The 25,339-nt window shown below is 44.1% G+C and overlaps 2 protein-coding genes across 5 annotated transcripts in view; one reads left to right on the top strand and one right to left on the bottom strand.

Annotated features, from left to right (window-relative positions):
- hps3 (HPS3 biogenesis of lysosomal organelles complex 2 subunit 1) overlaps positions 1-1,283 on the top strand; it is a 65,847-nt gene extending 64,564 nt beyond the window's left edge. For all 4 annotated transcript variants that reach the window (XM_059993317.1, XM_059993325.1, XM_059993300.1 and 1 more), the window contains one exon: positions 231-1,283. In XM_059993317.1, coding sequence (XP_059849300.1) covers positions 231-358 — 128 coding nt within the window. In that variant the 3' untranslated portion in view covers positions 359-1,283. The remainder of the gene's footprint in view (positions 1-230) is intronic.
- Positions 1,284-11,321: 10,038 nt separating this feature from the next.
- cp (ceruloplasmin) overlaps positions 11,322-25,339 on the bottom strand; it is a 58,174-nt gene continuing 44,156 nt past the window's right edge. The window contains exons 15-19 of the mRNA XM_059993289.1: positions 21,660-21,766; positions 18,955-19,177; positions 17,007-17,146; positions 16,284-16,446; positions 11,322-11,615 (exon numbers count right to left, since the gene is read on the bottom strand). Coding sequence (XP_059849272.1) covers positions 11,572-11,615; positions 16,284-16,446; positions 17,007-17,146; positions 18,955-19,177; positions 21,660-21,766 — 677 coding nt within the window. The 3' untranslated portion in view covers positions 11,322-11,571. The remainder of the gene's footprint in view (positions 11,616-16,283; positions 16,447-17,006; positions 17,147-18,954; positions 19,178-21,659; positions 21,767-25,339) is intronic.

Genomic DNA, 25,339 nt, shown 5'->3' with positions numbered 1-25,339 from the left:
ACAAACGAGAAAATCTGCAGATGCTGGAAATTTAAGCAACACACACAAAATGCCAGAGGAAATCATCAATGTATCTTCTAACCTGCGACAATACCACACAAAACATCGACTGTACTTTATTCCATAGATGCTGCCTAGCCTGCTGAGCTCCCCCTGCATTTTGTGTGTGTTTATCAGATAAACTTGACTGTTTTGCTCTTTTTCTGACGTGTTTGTGTCTGCCCCACCAGAGACCCTGATGGTGGTAGCTGCCATTCTGCCACCCCTGGATTTTCTGAGAGTGCTGCCAGACGATGGTGTTGCTTCATTTTTCCTACCCTACCTTCTGGAGTGCAGCAGGAAGAGCTCGATCACGTGACTTGCAGCACGCAATGGGCAGCGGGCAGCTGTGCTGTGTGTTCTTGGGAGCTCAGGAGGGAGCCGCATTAATTGTGCCTTGATTCCTGTGCAGCATGCAACTGCAGCCCGATGCAAGTGTGGACTGGAATTGCGAAGGTCAATGTAACACTATCGTAGGAAAACCTAGCAGGAAACTTGGCCCCCATGCAGTGCACCTATGGACACCACACACCTGGGAGCAGAAACTCACACCAACGCGACAGGCTCACTGACTGTGGCTAACACACTCTTGTGACAATTCCCACCATACCTACAACTGTAATACTGAGCACTTGAGTGTAAGGGTTCATGTGTGAACTTCACTGGAATTTCTCCTGACTGATTAGCATGTTTACTCAGTCACTTATCTGAAGTAGGTTCTCTTTGAGTTTTCAGAGACTTTCCTTGAAGTTGCCTTAATATTATCCACAATGGTGAAACTCGGTTGCTATATGTAAGACCATCCGTCTCTGAAAAGCTGGGATAACAAATCTATTACTACTTTGCTTCATAATGCCATGGATTGTAAAAGGTAGCTTTCCTATTCCTTCTTATCTAAACCTGTGTCCCTGCCTGAGAAGATTATTTACATTTCAGTGACCTGTAGAATAATTGAACCATTGAGACTCTTTTCACTTCCTGTGTATTTAACCAATTATTTATTTATGCTGTTGATATTTCGCATCATGTTGACATGGGTGTCAGAGATTGAATCTGTTTTGAACCATTACCCTTTTAGCCAAAGAGCCACAATTTTTTTTAGATTAGGACAATGGTAATACTATTAAATTTTACTTTATTGGTTTTGCACTCATCTAATCATGATGGACTAATTAGTTTACAAACTTGTTGCCAGGTGAATGTTGAGACGAGAATGCAATAAAATTCGGTAACAAAACTTTTCAAGCTGATTGCTTTCCAAGTTCAAATTTATTGTCGTCTGACTGTACACAAACCCAACCAAATGGAACAACTTTCCTCCAGAAAGTGGTGCACCTGCAAAACCATACAGACATGTGGTAAATAACTTGCTGTCCGAGTGATGAGACCTTGCTGGTGACAGGGTTTTCATTAGTCTCACAACCTGAGGGAAGAAGCTGTTACCCAGTCTGGCAGTCCTAATCCAGATGCTTCTGTGCCTCTTCCTGACAGTAGTTGGTCAAAGAGATTGTGGAATGGACTGTAGGGATCCTCAACAATGCTCTAGGCCCTTTGTCTCCGGCCTTCAAAGTAAATATCACAAATGGGGGGGAAGGAGATCCCAATGATGCTCTCAGCAATTCTTACTTCCCTTTATAGGGCCTTGCAGTTTCTGTACCACACAGTGATGCAGTCTGACCGGACACTCTTGATAATGCTCCTGTAGAAAGTTATTAGAATTTGGGGGTGCGGTGCCTTACCCACCTCAATCTCTTCGAAGCATAGATGCTGCTGTACCTTCTTGATTAGTGAGGAGGTGTTGTGGGTCCAGGTCAGGTTGTCAATTATGCGCACGTCATGGGACTTTGGCTCTGTTGTGGAAGGAGTGAAGAGCATTGTGATGTGTGGTAAGAGTGGCCAACCCATGCCTTCCTGAAGAACCACGATCATCTCGTTTGTCTTGTCCATATTGAGACTCAGCTTTGACAAGCCACTTTACCTCCTTATGCCGACTCATAATTGTTGCTGACGAGGCCAACTACAGTAGTAATACAGTCATAGAGAAGTCCAGCACAGAAACAGGCCCGTCAGCCTACCTAGCCCATACCAAGCCCTTTAAACTGCCTACTCCCGTCTGCCTGCACTGGGACCATAGCCCTCCATACCCCTACCATCAATGTTCTCATCAACACTTCTCTTAAACGTTGAAATCGAGCTTGCATGTGCCACTTGTGCTGCCAGCTCGTTCCACACTGATGACCCTCTGAGTGAAGAAGTTTCACCTCGTGTTCCCCTTAAACTTTTCACCTTTCCCACTTAACCAATAACCTCTAGTTTCAGTTCCATCCAATCTCAGTCGAAAAAGCCTGCTTGAATTTATCCTATCTATACCCCTCATAGTTTTGTATACCTCTATTAAATCTCCTCTCTATCTTCTATGCTCCAAGGAATAAAGTCCTAACCTATTCAATATTTCCTTATAACTCAGGTCCTCCAGACCTGGTGACATTGTACATTTTCTCTATATTTTTTCAACCTTATTTGCATTGTTCCTGTAGATATCAACACTGCACAGGGCATTCCAAATTAGACCTCACCAATGTCTTACGAAGCTTATGCACAACATCTAACCACCTGTACTCAATATTTTGATTTATGAAGGCCAAGATGCCAAAAGCTTTCTTTACCTTCCTATCAACCTGTGACAGCACTTTCAAAGAATTATGGACCTGTATTCCCAGATCCCTTTGTTCTACCACACTCCTCAGTAACCTATCATTCTCTGTGTAAGTCCTACCCTGGATGGTCCTACCACAGTTCCTAGCACTTGCCTGTGTTGAATTCCATTTGTCATCTTTCAGCCTGTTTTTCCAGGTGGTCCCAGATCCCACTGCAAGTCATGATATCTACCCCACTGTCCACCACACCCCCAGTCTTGCTGTCATCTGCCAACTTGCTGATCCAGTTTACCACATTATCAAGATTTTTGATACCGTTGTCAAATAACAACAGGCCTAGCACAGATCCCTGTGGCACACCTCTAGTCACAAGCCTTCAGTCAGAGGAGAAACCATCTACTACCATTCTTTGGCTTCTCCCACAAGGCCAATGTTTAATCCAATTTGCTACCTCATCTTGAATGCTGAGTGACTGAACCTTCTTGACTAACCTCCCATGCAGGACCTTGGCAAATGTCATGTAGACAACATCCACCAACTTGTCTTCATCAACTTTCCTGATCGGTTAGACACGGCTTACCACATACGAAGCCTTGCTGACTATCCTTGATCAGTCCACGTTCTATCCAAATACTCCTATATGCAGTCTCTTCCAATAACTTCCCCGCTACTGAAGTCAGGCTCACCGGTCTACAATTTGCTGGTTTATTTTCCGAGCCTTTCTTGAACAGCGGACCAACATCGGCTATCCTCCAATCCTCTGGCTTTTTACCTGTCACTAAGGATGATCTAAATATCTCTGCTAGGGCCCCGGCAATTTTTGCACTTGTCTCCCACAGCATTCAAGGGAACACCTTGTCTGGCCTTGAGGATATATCCACCCTAATTTGCCTCAAGACAGTGAATACCACCTCCTGTGTAAGGTCTGTATAGAGTCCATGAAGTTGATGCCAATTTACCTTACTACTATGGACTCGGTGTCCATCTCCTGAGTAAATAGAGATGCAACAAAATCATTTACGATCTCTCCATCTCTTTTTGGCTCCATGCAGAGATTACCACTCTGATCTTCCAGAGGACCAATTTTGTCCCTTACAATCCTTTTGCTCTTAACATACCTGTAGAATCCCTTAGGATTCTTCTTCTCCTTGTTTGTTACAGCAACCTCATGCCTTCTTTTAGCCCTCCTGATTTCTTTCTTAAGTGTTCTCTTGCATTACATATACTCCATAAGAACCTCATTTGTTCCTAGCTGTCTATATTTGCAATGCACCTTTTTTTTTCTTAATATCTTTTGAATGCCAAGGTTCCCTACACCTGTTATCTTTACCTTTTATTCTGACAGGCACATCCAAGCTTAGTACTCTCAAAATTTCATTTTTGAAGGCCTCCCACTTACCATGGAGACTTCTGCAAGAAAACAGCCTATCCTAATCTACACTTGTCAGATCATTTTTGATACCATCAACATTGGCCTTTTTCCAATTTAGAATCTCAACCCGCAGACCAGACCTATCTTGTTGCATATTTACTTTGAAACAAGTGGCACTGTGATCACAAGGTGAAAGTGTTCACTTACACAAACCTGCCTTCTGCCCTGATTCAACCCTAATAGCAGATCAAGCATCACACACTCTTCTGTTGTGACTTTTACATACTGAATAAGAATATTTTCCTGAATACATCTGTCAAACTCTATCCTATCTAGTCCATTTACAGTATGGGAGCCCAGTCACCATGTGGAAAGTTAAGATCACCTGCTAGAACAACCTTGCGTTTCTTGCAACAGTCTGCAATCTCCTTACAATTTTTTTTCCCACCGAATCTCATGGACTTTTGAGTGGTCTGTAATATAGCCCCATTAATGTGGTCATACCTTTCTTATTTTTCAGTTCCATCCACAGCACCTCACAAAATAAGTTCTGCAGTCTGTTCTGACTGAGTACTGCCATAATATTTTTAAAAAATCTTTTTATTAATTATTATTGAAGATCAACAAAAAATACATTAAGGTAATCAAGTCAATATGTCATTATGTACAATGAAGAATTAAATTAGCAAATAACTGATTAACAAAGCTGAGCAATATATCAATAATAATATGAAAAAATAAATTATTAAGAATATTTTCTTGAAAGAAAGGAACCCCTTCTAACTAAGCCATAATGTTTTCCTTGACTAGTAATGCCACCCCTCCTCATTTAATCCCTTCTGCTTTGTCACATCTACAACAATGGAACCCTGGCAAAATGAGCTGCCCCTCCTGCAACCAAGTCTCAGTAATGGCTATAATATCATAATTCGAAGAGTTAATCCATGCCCTGATCTCATCTGCCTTTCCTATGATACTTGCGTTGAAATATGCGTAGCTCGGCACATTAGTCACACCATGCTCAACCTTTTAATTCCTGATTTTGTCTGAGGGCTTAAAAACATCCGTCTCCACAACCTCTCCACTGACTGTTCTGGCACTCTGGTTCCCATCCCCCTGCAACTCTAGTTTAAACCCCACCGTGCAGCACCAGCAACCCTTCCCGCTACGATACTAGTCCCCTTCCAGTTCAGGTGCAAACTGTCTCTTCTGTACAAGTCCCTCCTTCCCTGGAAGAGAGCCCAAAGATCCTAAAACCTTATGCCCTCCTTCCAATGCCATCAGCGAACCTGATGCAGTTTGAGCTGGAACTGGCAGTGCAGCCAGTGTGAAGAGCAGGGAGCTGAGCACTCAGCCCTGGGAGGTACCAGAGCTCAGCAAGATGCAGTTGAGATGTTGCTGCCAACTCAGATTGACTGGGGTCTTTCCATCCGGAAATCCAAGATCCAGTTAGAGATAAGGGTCCTGTGACACCCCTCGGAGGTCTCTGGGAAATGACCGTGTTAAATGCCAAACTGGAGTTGATGAACACCATCCTGTTGTATGAGGTACTGTCTTCAGGATCAGACAGAGAGGAGTGGAGGGCTGTGGCTATAGCATCATCAATGGACTGGTTTGAATGGTAGACGAATTGGAAAGGGCCCTATGTCACAGGAATGTGGGAATTTATACCACCCATTATTATCTGCTCAAAGCACTTCATGATTGTCGAAATCAGTGCCGGGGGGGGGGGGGGGGGGTAATTGTTCAGGCCAGTTATTGTCGCTTTCTTGGCACTGGAATAATGGTGGCTGCCTTGAAGCCTGCAAGGGCAGTGGACTGTCTTAAAGAGATACGAAAGATATCCGTTGAGACCTCTATAGCTGGGTCACACAGTTGCTCAGCATCTAACCAGGTACCTGTTGTACTCCCCACAGCCTTGCACGGCTTTACCCTGGCTAGGGTGCTCCTCCCCACCTTAGCTACAGTCAGACGCGGTGCCTGTTCCTCAGGGACACGGGGCTTTTCTCGATTTCACGTTGTTCAATGCATCAAATCATGCAGAGAAGGTATTCAGTTTATCAGAAAGGGGTGGACCTGCTTGGTTATTGTTTGCATACCTTGCCTCGTGTGTCCTGTGCCCTTGGTGTCACAAAAGCGCCTGTGAATTTTCTGTGAGTACTCTCACTTTTCCTTCCTTGTGGCATGTGAGAGTGCGCCTCTTGTTGATCTTAGAGTCGTCCAGTCCATAAGACATAGGGGCAGAATTAGGCCTTCTGGCCCATCCAGTCTGCTCTGCCATTCAATCATGGCTGATCCTTTTTTCTATCTCCTCCTCAACCCTAATTCCTGGCCTTCTCCCTGTAACCTTTGATGCCATGTCCAATCAAGAACTTATCGATCTCTGCCTTAAATACACCCAATGATCTGGCCTCCACAGCTGCCTGTGGCAACAAATTCCACAAATTCACCACCGATTGGCTAAAGAAATTTCTCTGCATGTCTGTTTTGAAAGGCACTCTTCTATCCTGAGGCTGTGCCCACTTGTCTTAAACTCTCCCACCATGGGAAACATCCCTACCACCCCTACTCTGTCTAATCCGTCTGTCTGAAGCAGCATCTAGATCCCTGAGCAGTGCACGAAGCTTGGCAGTCAGCCGTGGCCTCTGGTTTGCCTTGGGAGTGTAGCCTTTAATCGCACTAGCATGATCCTTGTGATTCCAGAGGTGATGGTGGAAGTGTACACAGTATTGGTGCGTAAGAAGCATTTACACAGGCACATGGACATGCAGAAAATGGAGGGATGTGGATCACGTGCAGCCAAATAGGTTTAGTTTGACATCAGAATCAAGCCTCCTTCACCTCAGACAGCTGGAGAAGTTCAGCATGAATGCCCAAATCCTAAAGACTTTCTACAGGGGCACAATTGAGAGCATCCTGACCGGCTGCATCACTGCCTGGTACGGGAACTGTACTTCCCTCAATTGCAGGACTCTGCAGAGAGTGGTGCGGACAGCCCAGCGCATCTGTAGATGTGAACTTCCCACTATTCAGGACATTTACAGTGACAGGTGCGTAAAAAGGGCCCAAAGAATCATCGGGGACCCGAGTCACCTTAACCAGGAACTGTTCCAGCTGCGACCGTCCAGTGAATGGTACTGCAGCATAAAAGCCGGGACCAACAAGCTACAGAACAGCTTCTTCCACCAGGCCATCAGACTGACTTCACACTGGCACAATTGTATTTCTAAGCTATATTGATGGTTTTGTTGTGTATCTTACTGTACATACTATTTGTTGGCGCATGGCCAAGTGGTTAAGGCGTTCGTCTAGTGATCTGAAGGTCGTTAGTTCGAGCCTTGGCTGAGGCTGTGTGTGTGTGTCCTTGAGAAAGGCACTTAACCACACATTGCTCTGCGACGACACCAGTGCCAAGCTGTATGGGTCCTAACGCCCTTCCCTTGGACAACATTGGTGGCATGGAGAGGGGAGACTTGCAGATTGGGCAACTGCCGGTCTTTAAAAAAAACCTTGCCCAGACTTGTGCCCTGGAAACTTTCCAAGGCACAAATCCATGGTCTCTCGAGACTAACGGAGGCCTACACACACACATACTATTTATTACGAATTACTATAATTTGTACATTGCACATTCAGACGGAGATGTAACATAAAGATTTTTACTCATGTATGCAAAGGATGTAAGAAACAAAGTCAATTCAGTTCAATTGTTGTTTCATGGCAGCAGTACTGTACAATACATAAAATATACTATAAATATATTATTATCAAATTAAATATCTGATTAAATAAGTGGTGCATTAAGAGTGAGGAAGTGTGCATGGGTTCATTGTCCATTCAGAAAACTAATGGCAGAGGAGAAAAAGCCGTTCCTAAAACATTGTGTGTGTGTCTTTGGGCTCCTCTACCTCCTCTCTGATGGCAGCAATGAGAAGAGAGCATGTCTTGGGAGGTTGGAGTCCTTAATGATTGATGTCAATGTTTGGAGGCACCATGCTCGGTACAAGCATCATAGGCCAAGGGGCCTGTTCCTGTGCAGTACTGTTCTGTGTTCAGCACTTCCTCAAACAGTCCTGCCAGACACAACAAACTATGTACTAACACCCACGGCTCTTTTTCCACTCTCCAGGGATAGGGTGACGTGGTAGTAAAGCAAGATCACATTTCTAATCATTGCAAGATTCTGTTATACATTAAATACTTAGAGTGCTGCAGGTCAACGCTATCAGAGAGTCGCTTACTGGTGGAAAAAGTGCATTGTGCTCGTGTCAATGGAGGCTTACAGTCAAATAGCGAGTATCCGTCATGGTCACTTTCTTGTGATCGCAAGACTCTGTTGGACATTGTTAATCTGGTTTGCAGCATGTTCGATTTGCTGACTTATTGGCTGAGAGCAGGGATGGATGGTGGGGCATCTGCGCAGTCTCGGTTGTAGCAAAGACTAGGCCTCAGGCCACGGTGTCTCCTGTTTGCAGCCGCCAGGAGGGAGGCATCGTAGTCAATGCGCTCCACCAATGGCAGTGTGGCACAGCATCTAGGACGGGGTCAGTGCTGCCCTCCCAGTGCTTCTTCACTCAGCAGAAGTCAAGTTCTGTTGTGGTCGACTGCAGATTTTGGTGGCATTCGGGGCGTCAAGCCGTGGGGTTGCCAGGAGGGTGCTGCCTGAGCCAGTGCGCTCCACCAGGGGGCAGCGTGGTGCACCATCCGTGCAGAAGTTAGTGCTTCCTCCAACGCCCCCCAGTGTTCACTCAGCAGAAGGCAAGCTCTATTGTGTTGACGGGCAGTTTCAATGGACTGAAGGGGCTGGACTATATACACATTACATGTATATTTTGCGAGGGTGCATTTTGTTGATATTCTATATATGCTTGTAACCTTGTGTATGCGAAGACTGGGCCTCAAGCTGTGGTGTCACCGGGGGGAGGGTGGTGGGGGAGCAGGGCTGTGGCCAGTGTGCTCAATCAGGGGCAGTGTGAAGTTTGCATCCAGGCTGGAGTCAGAGCTGCCCACCCACCCTCCGCAGTGTTCGAGGGCTTGAGTTTCGGAACCTTTTATTGCATGATTGTGATACCATTTATGCTTGCTATCTTGTGTGTGCTTTGTGCTGTGTGTGACTTTGGTGTTGTGTTTTGCAGCTTGACCCCAGAGTAATGCTGTATTCATGAATATTCATATATGGTTGAATGACAATTAAACTTGAATTGAATTGAAGTGAACTGCTGCCCACTGCTCCAGTGAACCAGCCAGTATTAACCTCAGTATTAACCTCTGGTTTGCATGTTGTCCCTGTGACCAAATTCTTTCCATCCAGCTGCTGTGGTTTCCTTGCACGTCTCAAAGATGTGTGGATTTGGTATCAATGTGAATCGCCCCGGTGTGTAGATGAGTGGTGAAAATCTGGGGGGTGTCTGAGAACAGGGGGAAAATAAAGTAGGATTAGTGTAAATGGGACAGTCTGGTTTAAGATGGCTCCGGTGAAGCGCAGCGATGACTTACTGGAATCAAACTAAACTATTACTTTATCAATCACACTTTTTCTGGAAAGTGATCACTGCAATCAATAGCCTTTTGGAGATGAGCTTTTAAACCTCCTGTACGAGCTGGCATCTTTGCGATGTGAGCTGAGGTCTCAAAGGTGTGGGATGTTAGCAACATGGCACACACAGGCTGAATCAGGGCAGTGGGGCCCAGACCTGAGAATGAGCAATGAGCCAATGTTTGGCCGATTTAAATGCTGGGCGGTATTGGAAAGGCCAGGTACAGGCCAAACCGAGGCTGTGAGGCCCAGACCCGAGAGCAAGGAATGACCTAAGGTCTGGCTGATTTAAGCACTGGGCCAGTTTGAAAAGGATAGGGTCGGGGTCAAAGGCAAAGACGGGCTGGTGTTCAGCTGGCTGCTCGGCAAGGTTTACTCATCTCTGCGCTGAACTGAGGCTGCGGCCTGCAGCCAACAGGCTCCTGGACCAGCTTCGTGGCTATGAAATCACATCTATGAACTTTAGCTCTGAATGTTATTTCCGAACTCTTTTTGCACTGAGTGTTTGACAGTCTTCTTTATTAATGGGTTCTTTGGGGTTTCTTTGTTTTGTGGCTGCCTGTACGAAGTCGGATTTCAAGGTTGCATGTTGTAGAAGTACTTTGGTAATAAGTGTACTTTGAGGCCTGAGATCGGAGCTTGATAGTTGACACAAATTCAGTGGACCAAATGGTGTATCTCCATCTCATCTCACTGAACAATAATTCAAAGATTAGATGCCTTTATTGGGGTTTCTCATTTAGATTCTGACCCTTTTCCAGAGGACCATGCTGTAGTAGCACCCTACACCTTCCCTGCCCAGGTGACAGCAATGCCGTGCTCTGACGTAGACTCATGGCAACCATTTTGTATATCCCTTGCTTCTATAATATGCTGTGGTTTTATATATATATATATATATCCCAAAGAAAAACAATGCTGGATATGCTTGGCAAATCAGGTGGCACCCATGGAGAAAGAAACTACATCAATATGACCTGTCTACACTCAGTGGTCACTTTATTAAGTACACTTGTACACTTGTTCATTAACCCACAGAACTAATTAGTCAAACATGTGGCAGCTATCAATCCATAAGAGCATGCAGACATGGCCACGGAGTTCGGCCGTTGTTCAAGCCAAACGTCAGAATGGGGATGACATCTAATTGAAGTGGTTTTGATCGTGGCATGATTGTTGGTGCCAGATGGGGTGGCTTGAGTATCTCAGAAACTGCTGACCTCCTGGGATAACAGTCTCTAGAGGTTGCAGAGAATGGTGTGAAAACAAAACAAAAACATCTAGTGATCTATCAAAACACTCCTGATGAAGGGTTTCGGCCCAAAACGTCGTCACTACCTCCTCCCATAGATGCTGTCTGGCCTGCTGAGTTCTGCCAGCATTTTGTGTTTTTATTAACATCTAGTGAGTGGTAGTTCTCAGGAGCAAAAATGCCTTGTTAATGAGAGAGGTCAGAGGAGAATGGCCTAAGTGGTTCAAGCTGACAGGAAGGCGACAGTAACTCAAATAACCACGTTACAACAGTAGTGTGCAAAAGAGCATCTCTGAACACACCAAACATTGAGCCTTGATGTGGATGGACTATGGCAGCAGAAGAGCATGAACTGCCACTCAGTGGCCACTTTATTAAAATCAGGAAGTGGCCAGTGAGTGTATGTTTCTTCCCACATTACTGTGGTTCAAGTGCTTTGGTTGAGAATAACACCATCAGTAGCACACACACTTTACCCAACTGTCCGGGAGTAAGTGTTTTATATTTATTTTGTAAATACAGTAATAAACAGAAATGAGTGAGCTTAACATGTCATTAGGCACGTAGTGGCACAGGGGTCATGCCAGTCCATGTGAAATTTCCGTAGCACTTCCAATTAAACAAGCCTTCGCGCGAGGTGCTGCCAGAGTCGAAGGTATCACGAGCAGGAATTAGTTATCTGTACAGTCTTCAGCTGGTCACAATTAGCAGAACCTCAACCAAAGGCCTTCTTGAGCTTGGAAAAGCCACTCTCTTCCTCTAGATGGGTGAGAGAAAATTAATATTTGATAATAAGTCAGCGAAGAATGTTTAAATGAGGGCAAGGTAACTCACAGCAAGCTCTGCTTTGCATATCTATTCATTACGTCCAGTATAATCGTAACACTATATTCTGTTATTGATTTGCCCTTGTACTACCTTAAAATATTAATATGACAAAATGATCTGTATGGATGGCATGAAGTACAGTTTTCCCATTGTAACTTAGTACATGCGACAGTAATAAACGAGGGCATAGTAACACATAAATAACAATGGACCTTCTCATCAATGGGTTAAAAGCTTCAGCAAGATAGGTTGCTGCCACTTAAGGGTTCTTGCACCAATATGTGCTGCGAATCTATAATGTGTAATGTCTGGCGTAGCTCAGCCGTGTTTACATTGACTGAGGGACTAATTGAATTTAAACATTCCTGGCTGCTTGTAGGGGCCAGTGAGCTTGCTCTGGAATGAAAGATCTGCCAAATGTTATGCACTTGCAAAAAAATAGGGTAATGGATGCACACAAACAGCAACAAAATTTGTTGTCGTTCAGCCAGGGAATGGGAGGGTAGTGAATCTTATGAGCTCTCTATCTGAAAGGGAACTAGAGGCTCAGTCACAGCGCATTTGAGGAAGAGGTCAATAGAGTTTGGATATTAAAGAAAATAAGAGGGGATATGGGGTCAGTGTAGGGAAGTGGTGCTGAGATACACGATGGGCAACAATCATTGAATGGTATAGAAGGCACTCGTGACTGAATGGCCGACTGTTGCTAGTGGAAACATAGAAAACCTACAGCACAATACAGGCCCTTCAGCCCATGAAGTTGTGCCGAACTGTCCCTACCTTAGAAATTACTAGGCTTACCTATAGCCCTCCATTTTACTACGCTCCATATACCTACCCAAAAGTCTCCTAAAAGACCCTTTCATATCCACCTCCACCACTGTTGCCGGGCGCAGCCCATTCCATGCGCTCACCACTCTCTGAGTAAAAAACTTACCCCTGACATCTCCTCTGTACTACTCCCCAGACCTTAAACCTGTGTCCTCTTGTGGCAACCATTTCAGCCCTGGGAAAAAGCCTCTGACTATCCACACAACCAATGCCTCTCATCATCTAATACACCTCTATTGGGTCACCTCTCGTCCTCCGTCGCTCCAAGGAGAAAAGGCCGAGTTCATTCAACCTATTCTCATAAGGCATGCTCCCCAATCCAGGCAACATCCTTGTAAATCTCCTCTGCACCCTTTCTAATGTTCTTAAAGTTTCTTTTAAGTCTCTGGGTATCCTTTTATTTACCTCAAAGATGCTGCCTAGTTTACCAACGCATTGTCGGCTGCTCGCAAACCTGGTCTCAAAGTATCACCATTAGCTTCTGGCAGAGGGCAACAAATCTCTGGATTTCCCTGTCTTACTTAGGAGGTTATGGATGTGAGATCATCAGGACATTCTCATAGGACTTGGTAATCCAGGTAATTGATTTTCTTCAGCTTTATTAATTGTATGCATATTAACCTGTTAAAGTTCTGTATCATTTATAGCTGTTGATGATTACATATCAATAAAAAGATTCTAAAAATGAAAATGTAATCCAAGTAATTGATAGCATAAGAAACGGGCACAGGAGGTAATGTCTGGGATAGGTCAGCCTTGTTTATACTGACTGAGGAACTAATTGACCCTCTACTAATTCAAATTCAAGATTATTTATCATTCAACTATGCACGAATACAGCCGAATGAGACAATGTTCCTCTGGGGCCAAGATGGAAAATAGCAAGCAAAAAAAAAGATAGTCATGCAAAAAAAAAACACATGTAAGTCCAAGACCCTGGACTATTTGTGTTCTTTGGAGTCTAAGCAGATAATTGATTTTGTTTCGTCTGAGTGTGACCATCACTGGCAAGGTAGGCACTTCCTCCCATCTCCAGCTGCCCAGAGTGTGGTGGTGGGTCAGCTCCTTCAACTGTGTGGCTTGCTAGGTCGCACCAGTGGGGAGTTCAATGCCTGATGCAGGAGAGGAGTCAGTATTGGCTAGGCCAAGAAAGCATGGTGTGTTTCCTCCCCAAGGGGACATTGGGCATCATCTTTCGAGTCACTTCTCTGTTATATGTGGGTAGCGACTTTCTCAGATATTTTGAAACCGGCATCCAAATCAAACAATTCCTGGCAGTGGTGTACATTCACTAAATTACTCTCCTGTGCTCCTGGGTAGCACCCATTTATAAACACGAGATATTCTGCAGATGCTTGAAATCCAGAGCAACGCACACAATATGCTGGAGGAATTCAGCAGTTCAGGCAGCATTGAGGCAGGGGAATAAACAGGTGACGTTTCAGCCCGAAACATCATATGTTTATTCTGCTCCATAGATGCTGCCTGACCTGCTGAGTTCCTCCAGCATTTTAGGACAGTACCCAGTTTCCAGGATTGAACCCAGGTCACTGGTGTTGTCAGGTACCAGCACTACCCATTGTGCCACTGTGCAGTTATTTACATATTACCTAGAATGAGAAAATGTATATATTATTACATATAGATGGGGTGAATTTCTTGCCCCACAGGGTTGTGAAGACTAGGCCACTGAGGCCTGACTTGTTGACCATTCTTCCTGTGACCTTGTAGTTTCATTCCATCCGGTGCCCTAAGTTCGATTCCAGCTGCTGTTTGTAAGGAGTTTGTGCGTTCTCCACGTGACCGCGTGGGTTTCCTCCGAGTGCTCCAGTTTCCACCCACGGTCCAAAGATGCACCAGTTGGCAGGTTAATTGGTCATTATAAATTAGACTAGGGTTAAATCAGGGGTTGCTGGGCGGCACGGTGCGGCACGATTTGGAGGGTTGGGGGGGGCCTATTGCACACTGTATTTCAATAAATGAAATAAAATAAGTATCAAAGATGGGCTGGCAGTTTAATTGGCTACTGTAAGCTGCACCTAGTGTGAGTGAGTGTTGGGAGAGTAGTGGGATTGGCGGAAAGGCAAATAGAATATTAAGGAAATAAGTGGGAAAACTGAGATTGCACTGAGTGCTAGTTTAGAGTCAATGGGCCAAATAGCCTCCTCCTCTGCCAAAGAGCCATTCAGCATGGAATCAGACCAACTCATCAAAGTCAACCAAGTAGGGAGATATGACAGAAAAATTCCTCTCGTCTACTTGTCCTGCAATGCAGAGGAGTGTCTAAGGATGACAAAGGAAGGAGAAAATTCCATTGTTGCCTCCAAATTAAAATCAAACTAAATTAAATGTGTTGGACTTTTAAGAGGTCTGGCTGGTGGCGCAGTGACATTAGTGCTGGACTCCGGAGCAAAGGTTCCCGAGTTCGAATCCAGTCGGGCCACTCCCGGACACGCTTTCCATCCGTGCCGGGTTGAGTGTTGAGCTCGCAACTCGGTCTCGTAAGAAAAACAACTGCGCTGTGAGAAGGACGTGGGGGACCACTCACAGAATCTTTCCTCCAAGACAACCACTTGAAAAAATAAGTGGTCACCGAGGGTCTGGCAGAGTATGGCACACACGAAAAGACTTTTAAGGTTATTCATTGGGGGACGGGGGGGGGGGGGTGGTGGCTGACACCAAAGAGGACATTGCCTCTGAAGAGGCAATAACATCTCCAATTGGAGAATCATCAAACAGAGGTGCTGTTACTGTGTGACTTAAAGATATAGCAAGGCAGATTACTGAAACTTTAGTCAGAGTTCTGAAGTAAGGAGGACTTTGAAGGAGGAAAGAGGGTTAATGAGTTAGAAACGTTTGAGGGAATTCCTTCTGCTTTGACAACTGAAGGTGTAGCCACTAGTAATGGTGGGGCAAACCTTGAGCATGAGTGATTGTAATTAGAAGCAAGGAGGAGATTACAGTGATAGGGAGGGGCAAGAGAATGGAGGGGGAGGTGGTTATAGAAACTGGGAACAATGTGGATCAGCATGCATTGGTGAATGTGCCCTGTTATAAGTTAGGACACGGGTTGCAGAGCTTCGGATAATTCTGTGCATCTCCTACTCAGACTGTTTCATTGTAAATAGTAAATTGGCTTTGTTTTGACCAAATGGGCCATAAACTCTGTGGATGTAGACATTGCCAAGTAGTTAGGAAACGTGGGCGAGTGTTAGGAGACACACTGGCATTGGCAGGAAGGATAAAAGGTTATTGGGGAAATAAGTGTGCAAAGGTGGATGAAAGTAATTTGATAGAATTTGCAAGATAATAAGAGGCATAGATCGAGTGGACAGTCAGAGTCCTTCTCCCGGGGCAGAAATTGCTAATATAAGGGGAGCATGATTTTAAGGTGATTGGAGAGATGTCAGCAGTAAGTTTTTTACTCAGAGACTGGTGAGTGTGCTGAACTCCCTACTGGGGTGGTGGTAGAGCCAGATACATTAGAGGCATAGATGGGCACATGAATGAATGAAGAAAGAAGAGCTATGTAGGAGGGAAGGGTTAAATTGATCTTAGAGTAGGCACTTCATCCTGGGCCAAAAGGCCTGTACTATACTGTGCTGTTATGTTCCATGTGTCAATGTGGCACTTTGTAGCTATAATAATTTGATAGCTCTTATCCTTGCGAACATGAATGTTATAGTTTGCAAAGAATTAACACTGCATTCATCTTATTGCATACACTCGGTTTCGGACTATGGTCTTGCAATCTTGTTTGCCTTTTACCTGGTTTCTTGTGGACAGTGTATGTCGTTTCCATGCCAGCGTGTATGTGATCTGTTACATGGCAGTGGAGAAGCCAAGTTCCAGTGCGTTCCGGGTACATCTCTACAGTTTGGAAGGTTCCTGGGAAGAGATCGTAAACATCTCCATGGTGTACTCCATTCGCCTGTGTGAAAACAACCAAGGATATATCCAGAAACGCTTTCCAATGCACTGATTCAGAAACTATGACGAAATGTAAAGTGCGTTCCAGGTCAAAGGCTTGTGTGATTTGGCCCAGCAAGCAAAAGGCTTAAATCCTGATAACTTTCCTTATCTGCTGGAATGCTCTAGGGTCGCAGGCTGGGTGTCAGATCGTGGGTCCGGCGACCCTGAGAGCTTTCAGGTACGAGTGTACTGGCAAAAGTCTTTGCATTTATTTTTATATTTCTGAAAATTTTGAAAACTGGCTTAAATAAAATTTTAAAACTGCCATCCACTTACCTATACCTACATACTCGCTCAGTTTACAACCCAATCTGAACATTGGTGGTTGCATTTCTTACACCACTTTTCTCTAATATTAATTTGAGGGGCCAGATGCAAGGCCCCTTGTCAATGCTGCAATGAACACAGTGAAATAAGGAGGCACAAGGATGAGCTGGAAGAACAACTGGGTCAGTCAGCACCTGTGGAGGGAAGTGAACAGTTGCTATTTCAGCTGAGACCAGAAATAATAAAGCATACCTTATACTCAAAGCTGTGGCCATGGAAATGAACAGTGTGCATGTCCACTTCATTGCCCATCCCAGTGAGATACCAAAGCACAGTTTCACCAACATACATATCCAGCCCGTTCAAGTTTCCATAGAGTCTCCCATTAATAGCTGGAATAGTAAAGGAAAAAGTAGATCAAGTTCATAGCAGGTTTTAGTATAAAGTGTGCTGTGACTATATAGGCTACGTTATCTGAATAATAACCAGGACTCAGTAAGAAGCCCTTATACAGTGGCAATCTTCTCTAATCCATATGTTTAGTTCTGCAAATGATAAGCCAAGAATCCTACAAACGTGTGATGCAAAGAAGGCCACTTTTCCTTTCATGTCCACCCTGCACAAAACAGAAAGGTTATTCTCATTTCTGAGCTCGTGGCCACGTAGGGTTACACCACAGCAAATGTCTGTCCAGAACCTCTTAACCGTGATGTGAGTTGCTCTTCCAGCTTGCCATCTTTTTCAGCCAATTCATCCCGGACCCTGCTGCACCTTGGGTCAAAATACATTTTTCAACTTCTCTCTAATTTACCGAATCATTCCCTTTAATCTGTGTCCTCTGCTCATTGAGCCTTTCTGCAAAGAGAAGTGGCTTGTTAGTTTGAGTGACATTTAATGCCACACTATTACGTCAGCAGACAAAAATTTAACAACAAAACCAATTCTGGCTGATAATAAAAAAAATACATTGATGTAATAAAACACAAAGGTTGCAAAGACCTTTTGTAACAAGACTCCAGTTGTGGATGGGGGCAATATAGCATCACAGTGTGGCTTTGCAAGGGTAAATTGCAGAGCTCTACCCTAATATTGGAAATGGTGGAAGGGGTCATGTGGCAGAGACTCTAACTGGCTCTATTAAGAATGGTTCAGAAGGTTCTATCTTTGGGAACACAGCGAACTGGACCAGAGTCTCTGGCACATCATGGTTTAGAGAGGTATAGGCCAACGTGGCCATATGGGAGTAGCTTAGTCTGAAATCTTGATTAGCATGGACCGGTTGAGCCGAATGGCCTGTTTCCAAGCTATCCAAATCTATATCATTGGATGGAGCTCAGTAAACCAAGTAAACTGTAGGTCTCAGACAAGTCTAAACTCTTGGGCTCACATGCTCCCCTGATCAGATGCATCGCAGTAGCATAGTGGTTAACACAACACTTTATAGCACAGGCAACCAGGGTTCAATTCCTACCACTGCCTATGACTATCTGGCTTCCTCCGGGCGCTTCGATTTCTTCCCACAGTCCAAAGATGTACCGGTTGGTAGATTAGTTGGTGATTGTAAATTGGCCAATGATCAGGCTAGGATTGAGTTGGAGGATTGCTGGGCAATCTGGTTCGAACGGCTGGAAGGACCCATTCTGCATTCTACTAAGTTAATTAAATTTATATAATTTTGATTATATAAATTAAAAAAACTTTATATTAAAAATAAAAAATAAATTATACCCAGTTATATAAACTGGGTGTAAATTAATTAATACCCAGTGTAGGAGCCTGAAGTCAGAAACTCTCATTGGGAATTAAAAGGTCATATTCCAAAGTTTCATGTTTTAACTCTTAAAGCACATATCCAGAGCTGTGCAAAGCAGTTCTGCACAGAAGCTTCACATTGAGGGAATCCGTAACAAGGATGAATTATGTTCTGAAGAACCACAGAAGGCAAAATGGCCTACACTACTTTGATTTCCTAGTTTTCCAATAATAACACCCAGGAAAACCTGGTGTAAAGATTCAACCACTCACTGAAGGTTTCCATTCAGAACAACCAAGGCATTAAAATACATTGCAGGTCCATGGAACCTGTGACTGAATGGATAGGGTGAATCTGAAGGATGATGTTCCGGACTACAGCAGATCTCATGAGTATCTGCCTCTGGCTCTTTGATATGGACTAATAATGTGTTCACCCTGAACGTACCATGTTTTTTGTTGCTCTCAATAAAATCCTCATTTTCCTTGTTAACTTGTTTCGGCGTGACACAATATTTTTTAACATTTTCATCCAAATACCATGACTCATTCTCATCAAAAACTAAGAAGAGGAGAGCAAATTCCCTGGACACTGCTTTCTTCAAACCAATTGATTCTAAGAAACTCTTGCGGCAGATCACCAGGGTCCCTATCAGGCCACTGTAGAGATCCTGCGACAGAAAGGAAACGGATCAGTAAGTCATAGAATGATACAGCACACAAGGCACCAGCTCTAACACACACTCCATTGCTAAGTTCAAGTTTATTGTGATCTGACTGTGCAAACGGGTCAAGTGGTTCTGTTTATTATCAGAGAATGTATACAGTATACACTGAAACACTTGTCTTCGTGGGCGTCCAAGGAAAACAGAACTCCAAAAGAATGAACGACCGAAAAATGTTAGAACCCCAAAGCAACCCCCCCCCCCCAACCTGGACAAGCAGCAGCAAGCACCAATGCACCAACCGTACATACGACCAAATGAAACAATGATTCTCTGCACCACAGTTCACCCACAATACACACAGCACACGAAACAAAACATTATCACAAATAAGTTAATAAAATATAATTTCAAATACATGCGGTGCGCAATGCAGGTAAACAGTGAACTGTCCTAGTCCTCTTCCCCTAAATCCTTTAAAATATTTCCCCTTCATAAATTTATCTGGCACTCTTCCAAAAGTTACTGTTGACTCTGTTTCCACCACAGGTTCAGGCAAACTGTTTCAGACCATAGCTTCCCACTGTGTAGCAGATCATTTCCTTGTGATGTCTCTGCTTCCTTTGACACAGACTTTGAAGGAGGTGGAAGGGTACTTAACCATTGTATTTAAAAATAATTGATTTTCAATGCATTAATTAATTTGCAACACACATCGAGTGAGTAAACGAGGCAAATCTGCCCAGAGAGCATTAGCGCTGGATTGTCACCAACTAAAACCAACACACAGCATCGGGAAATGGAGTATGCACAACCGCTTTGGCATTGAGGCGTTGTCATTCATTTGAAAGAAACACGCAGGAAAATAGAGTTGAGGCCATAGTCAGTCCCGTTATAATCCTGGATTACTGAATATATGCACAGAATAAAAAAAACCATGGGCTCTTGTACGATCAAATGGACTCTTGACCTCACAGTCTACCTCGTCGTGGCCTTGCTTCTTATTGTCTACCTGCACTGTACTTTCTCTGCATTTGGAACACTTTACAGGGCAGCACGTTAGCGTGGCAGCTTGCATAACGCTTTACGACACCAGTGACTTGGGTTCGATTCCTGACGCTGTCTCTAAGGTGCTCTGGTTTCCTCCCACATTCCAAACATGCACTGGTTAGTAAGATGTGGGCATGCTATGTTGGTGCTGGAAGACATCCTCAGACACAAGCAACGCATTCCCTTGTACGTTTCAATGTACAGGTGACAAATAAAGCTAATGGTCTTTGTGCATTCTGTATGCATAGTGTGCAAAACAAGGTTTTTTACTGTACACGCGAAATCAATAGACCAATTTACCAATTCAAGGTGTAAGCAACATCCAGCAAGGGTGATGAGGGTGTTAAGTAACACTCATTGGCGCAATTGTACCAGGCAAGTATCATCTTCAAGAAGATGACTAACTAGCTATCATCACCACATGCTGTTCCATCCACATTCAGGGACCAACCTAAACTACTTGAGCAGTCACATAAAAACTTGGCTACAAGAGCAGGTCAGGTGCTGGTAATGTTGTAGTGAATGACTCACCTTTCTGAAACCCTTGTGTCTTCCCTCTATCTATTTGGGCTGTGATGGAATACTCCATGTTTGCCTGGATGAGCACAGTGGCTCTCAAGAAGCCCGACACTATCCATGACAAAGCAGTCCCACTGAGGGAGCACCCTCCAAAACACACGCCATCCTAACTGTGAAATATATTATCGTTCCTTCATTGTCACTCAGTTTACTTCTTGCAGTTCCCCACACACTTCACTGAGCAGAACACCTGCACCAGTAGGATGGCAGTGGTGTAAGGAGAGAATAGTTTCCTTGGATAACTAGGGATGGGCAAAAAATTCCTGCCTTGCCTTTCCAATCAAAAAAAACTTTCAGCTGAATATAATGCTACCTCTCAAGTCTTTCACTCCCTGTCCCAGTCATTACTCCAAATATTTTTTCTGTCAGTATAATCCCAAGAAAAAAAGAACTCAGCGCATACATCCGACATTGAGACATTAAACACAGGAAATTGTGACCAAACACAGTTTTAGGGTAAAGCTAGCTTTGAGGAATGTCGGAGCGTGGGCTGAGGAAGATTGTGATTGGATACAAATAAGGGACAAAGGTGTAGAGAGAAAATGACAGTGGCAAATGGAGAATGGCATTTGAGGAATGAGGAAGAGAATAGCAGGGAAGTGGCTGAAAAAAACTGAGGTAATACCACAGCTGAAAATAGGAGAGAGAGAGTTTGTCTAGATCTTGCACAGTGGGTTTTAAAAACCTATGCTGATGATTAGTGAAGGAGCTAAGTTTGAATTTCTGGTGAAGGGATAAAAAATTGTAGCCACACCCCTTATCAATAAGGAGTGATGAAAGACAAACCTGTCGAGTCAAAGAAATCACTTCAAATAGACAATTCCCATTGGTCAGTTTAATTTATATACTCTCACTGTACCTTAATTGGATCCACAGTTGAGTAATACGCCCAGGTAATGCATTGAGATTCCTTTTCCTCGGGACCTGATCGATCAGGAATCTTCCACGTATACGTTTCCGTCTCACCTGCAAGTAAGTTACATTTAATCAGACACTGTTTCACCTGTAAGGTGTGTATTAATACTGAAGTGAAACAAATTTCACGCTTCCAAATGGTTCTTTGTCAGTACGATTGCTAGTTCTGGCCTCAGCCAGCCACATATTCTTTTAGCTTGGGCCCTCCCTTTCAGAATCAGAATCAGAACCAGGTTTATGATCACCAGCATGTGTCGTTAAATTTGTTAACTTAGCAGCAGCAGTTCAATGCAATACATAATCTAGAAGTAAAAGAACACAAAATAAAATAATAATAATAAATAAGTAAATCAATTACAGTATACATATATTAAATAGATTAAAAACTGTGCAAAAACAGAAATAATATATATTAATAAAGTGAGGTGGTGTTCAAGGGTTCAATGTCCATTTAGGAATTGGATGGCAGAGGGGAAGAAGCTGTTCCTGAATCGCTGAGTGTGTGCCTTCAGGCTTCTGTACCTCCTCCCTGATGGTAACAGTGAGAAGAGGACATGCCCTGGGTGCTGGAGGTCCTTAGTAATGGACGCTGCCTTTCTGAGACACTGCTTCCTAAAGATGTCCTGGATACTTTGTAGACTAGTGTCCAAGATGGAGCTGACTAAATTTACAACCTTCTGCAGCTCTTTTCAGTCCTGTGCAGTAGCCCCTCCATACCAGACAGTGATGCAGCCTGTCAGAACGCTCTCCATGGTACAACTATAGAAGTTTTTGAGTGTATTTGTTGACATGCCAAATCTCTTCAGACTCATAATGAAGTATAGATACTGTCTTGCTGTCTTTATAACTACGTTGATATGTTGGGATCCTTAGAGATCTTGACAGCCAGGTACTTGAAACTGCTCACTCTCTCCACTTCCGATCCCTCTAAGAGGATTGGCATGTGTTCCTTCATCTTACACTTCCTGAAGTTCACAATCAGCTCTTTCATCTTACTGACATTCTCTTGCCCCATTTTAAACAGTGCACTGTCCATGATGTCATCACGGGAGCTCTATAGGTAATTTTGGGAAAGCTGCCCTTAATATTGAGGAAGAATAAGCCCCATAAAATGCTTTATCACAGATAGGGATGGAATTGAAGTGTTCTATTTAACAAAAACACAAAAGACTGGCAGAACTCAGCAGCCCAGACAGCGTCTATGGGAGGAGGTAGTGACGAAATTTCAGGCCGAAACCCTTCATCAGGAGGGTCCTGATGAAGGGTTTTGGCCCAAAACATCATCACTACCTCCTCCCATAGACACTGTCTGGCCTGCTGAGTTCTACCAGTCTTTTGTGTTTTTATTTATTTCCAGCATCTGCAGATTCACTCGTGTTGCCTGTTCTATTTGACCAGCAACTTTTGACCTAAGTTAAACCAGAGACCTCAGTTCAATCTTGGCCTTCTGATGCTGTGTGTGGGAAGTTTACGCGTTTTTCTTGTGACCTTGTGGGTTCCTCCCTATTCGCAAAGATATGCAGGTGAGCGGGTTAATTAGCCACAGCGAATTGCCTCGTGTGTGGGTGAGTGGAGGAATCTGGGAGGAATTGATGAGTGTAAGGAGATTAATGTTTGTGTAAGTGCTTAGAAGGATGATGGTGCCTAACGGCAACTCCCTTGCTTGTAACTATGGAAACAGCTCTATTTCTATCTTTAATATCTTTATTTTTCCCTTTCAGGGTTCTTTTGAAGACCCTGACCTGGAGTTACACATTGACTATGGTTCTTTGTGGGAATGGGACCTGCTTTCAGGGTTTCAGGACTGGCCGCTATTCGATATACCAAGGACACGGCCTAGAAGACTAGTGTGTCTTCAGGGTTCTGGGATTTCGTGGCTCTGGAGGGGAGCAGACTTGAAGTCGGTGCCTCCGCAGGAAACTGGTGTGTTGTGGGAGCACACAGAAGATTGAAAGCAGCGAGCTGGTTGCTAGCTGTGTGCTCTTTGGGCACAGAGCTCAGAAAAAGTGAAACGACGGACTGTTAACATCATAAATCAACAAGTTGTTTATCATTTCTCCCCTTTCGCTATGAAATGGGGACACCTCTTTTGCCCTTATTAGGGAGAGAGAGGGAGCCCATGGTGTGTCGAATTACTGGGTGAACTAGTAGTCTTTGGGGTACTGCAAGTCTGTGTCTTTATTGATGCTTTGCAGCACACTTGGCCACTTGGTGGGAGGGGGGCGTCAATGCATTTTTTTTGCTAGTGGGGAGGTCATTGCCTTGCTGCTGCTTATGCGTGGGAGGGGGAGCTGGGAGGGCTTTGGGGTTCTAACATTTAACTGTCATTCATTCTTTGGGGCACTCCTCTGTTTTCGTGGATGTTTGTGAAGGAAAGGAATTTCCGGATGTGTATTGTATACATTCCCCTGACATTAAATGTACCTATTGAAACCCTTGAAACCTTTGAAATGGATAAAAGATGGCCAGTGGGTCACTGGTCTTCTTTCCATATATATATCTTTATGGCTCTTTGATTCAGAACATGCATCATTGAAGTATCAAACGCTTCTCAGAACGTTCACCTTGTGCTGTGTAGAGTAACACACATGAAATGCTGGAGGAACTCGGCAGGTCAGGCAGCATATATGGAGAATAATAAACAGTTGACTTTGGGCTGAGATTCTTCTTCAGGGTTGTGGTGGTCGCCATTTATTGCTCTACGCTGATGTTTGGCTTCCTACAAGGTGTTAGGTAGAGAATTCCAAACTGCTGATCCATTGAATCTACTTGGTCACCAATTGTACTCCTTTCCAGCAGCCAATGTCTGCTGAAGTTGAGAGGAACCATGTGCCGGGAGGTGAGGAAAACCAGCAGCCAAAATGCACGAGCAGCTAAACCAGCAAACAACATGTCATATATAATGGGTTTGACACCGCTTGAGGATTTGTGTCTTGTGACCAATTGTTCTCTGTGTTCTCTGTTGGCGTAGAACTTTATATTTATCTATTGGGCTATGGCTCGGGATAGGCCCTTCCAGCCCCTCGAGCTGGGCCACCCAACAATCCCCCAACTTAATCCGAGTCTAATCATGGGACAATTTACAATGACCAATTAACCTACCAACTGGTACGTCTCTGAACTGTGGGAGGAAAGCGGGGCATCCGGAGGAAACCCACATGGTCATGGGGAGTACGTACAAACTCCTTACAAGCAGCGGCAGGAATTGAACCCAGGTCGCCTGTACTGTAAAGAATTGTGTTAGCCAGTACGCTACCATGCCACCCTTGTCTGCCCTTATGGAGAATCCGCTGTAAGAACACTCCCTGACATATAGAACATAGAGCAGAGCACAACATGTAGAACTAAACATTGAACATGGAGCACAGTTAGAATCAATTGGAACACAAACAAAACATAACTCATAGAACATAGAGCAGTACAGCACAGGAACTGTCCGTTCAGTAAAGGATGTTGAGACATTGATGTCTAACTAAACTAGTCCCTTCTGTCTGCTCAATGTCCATATCCTTCCATTCCCTACGTTTTCTAAATCCTCACCACTAACCCTGACAGCCCTTTCCTGCCACACACCACTCTGTGTAAAAAGACTTGACCTGCACCTCTCCAAAGTTTAAAGTTCAA

Source organism: Hypanus sabinus, chromosome 2 (assembly GCF_030144855.1).
Source record: "Hypanus sabinus isolate sHypSab1 chromosome 2, sHypSab1.hap1, whole genome shotgun sequence".
Lineage (NCBI taxonomy): Eukaryota > Metazoa > Chordata > Chondrichthyes > Myliobatiformes > Dasyatidae > Hypanus > Hypanus sabinus.
This window is presented reverse-complemented; position numbering and strand designations above follow the sequence as displayed.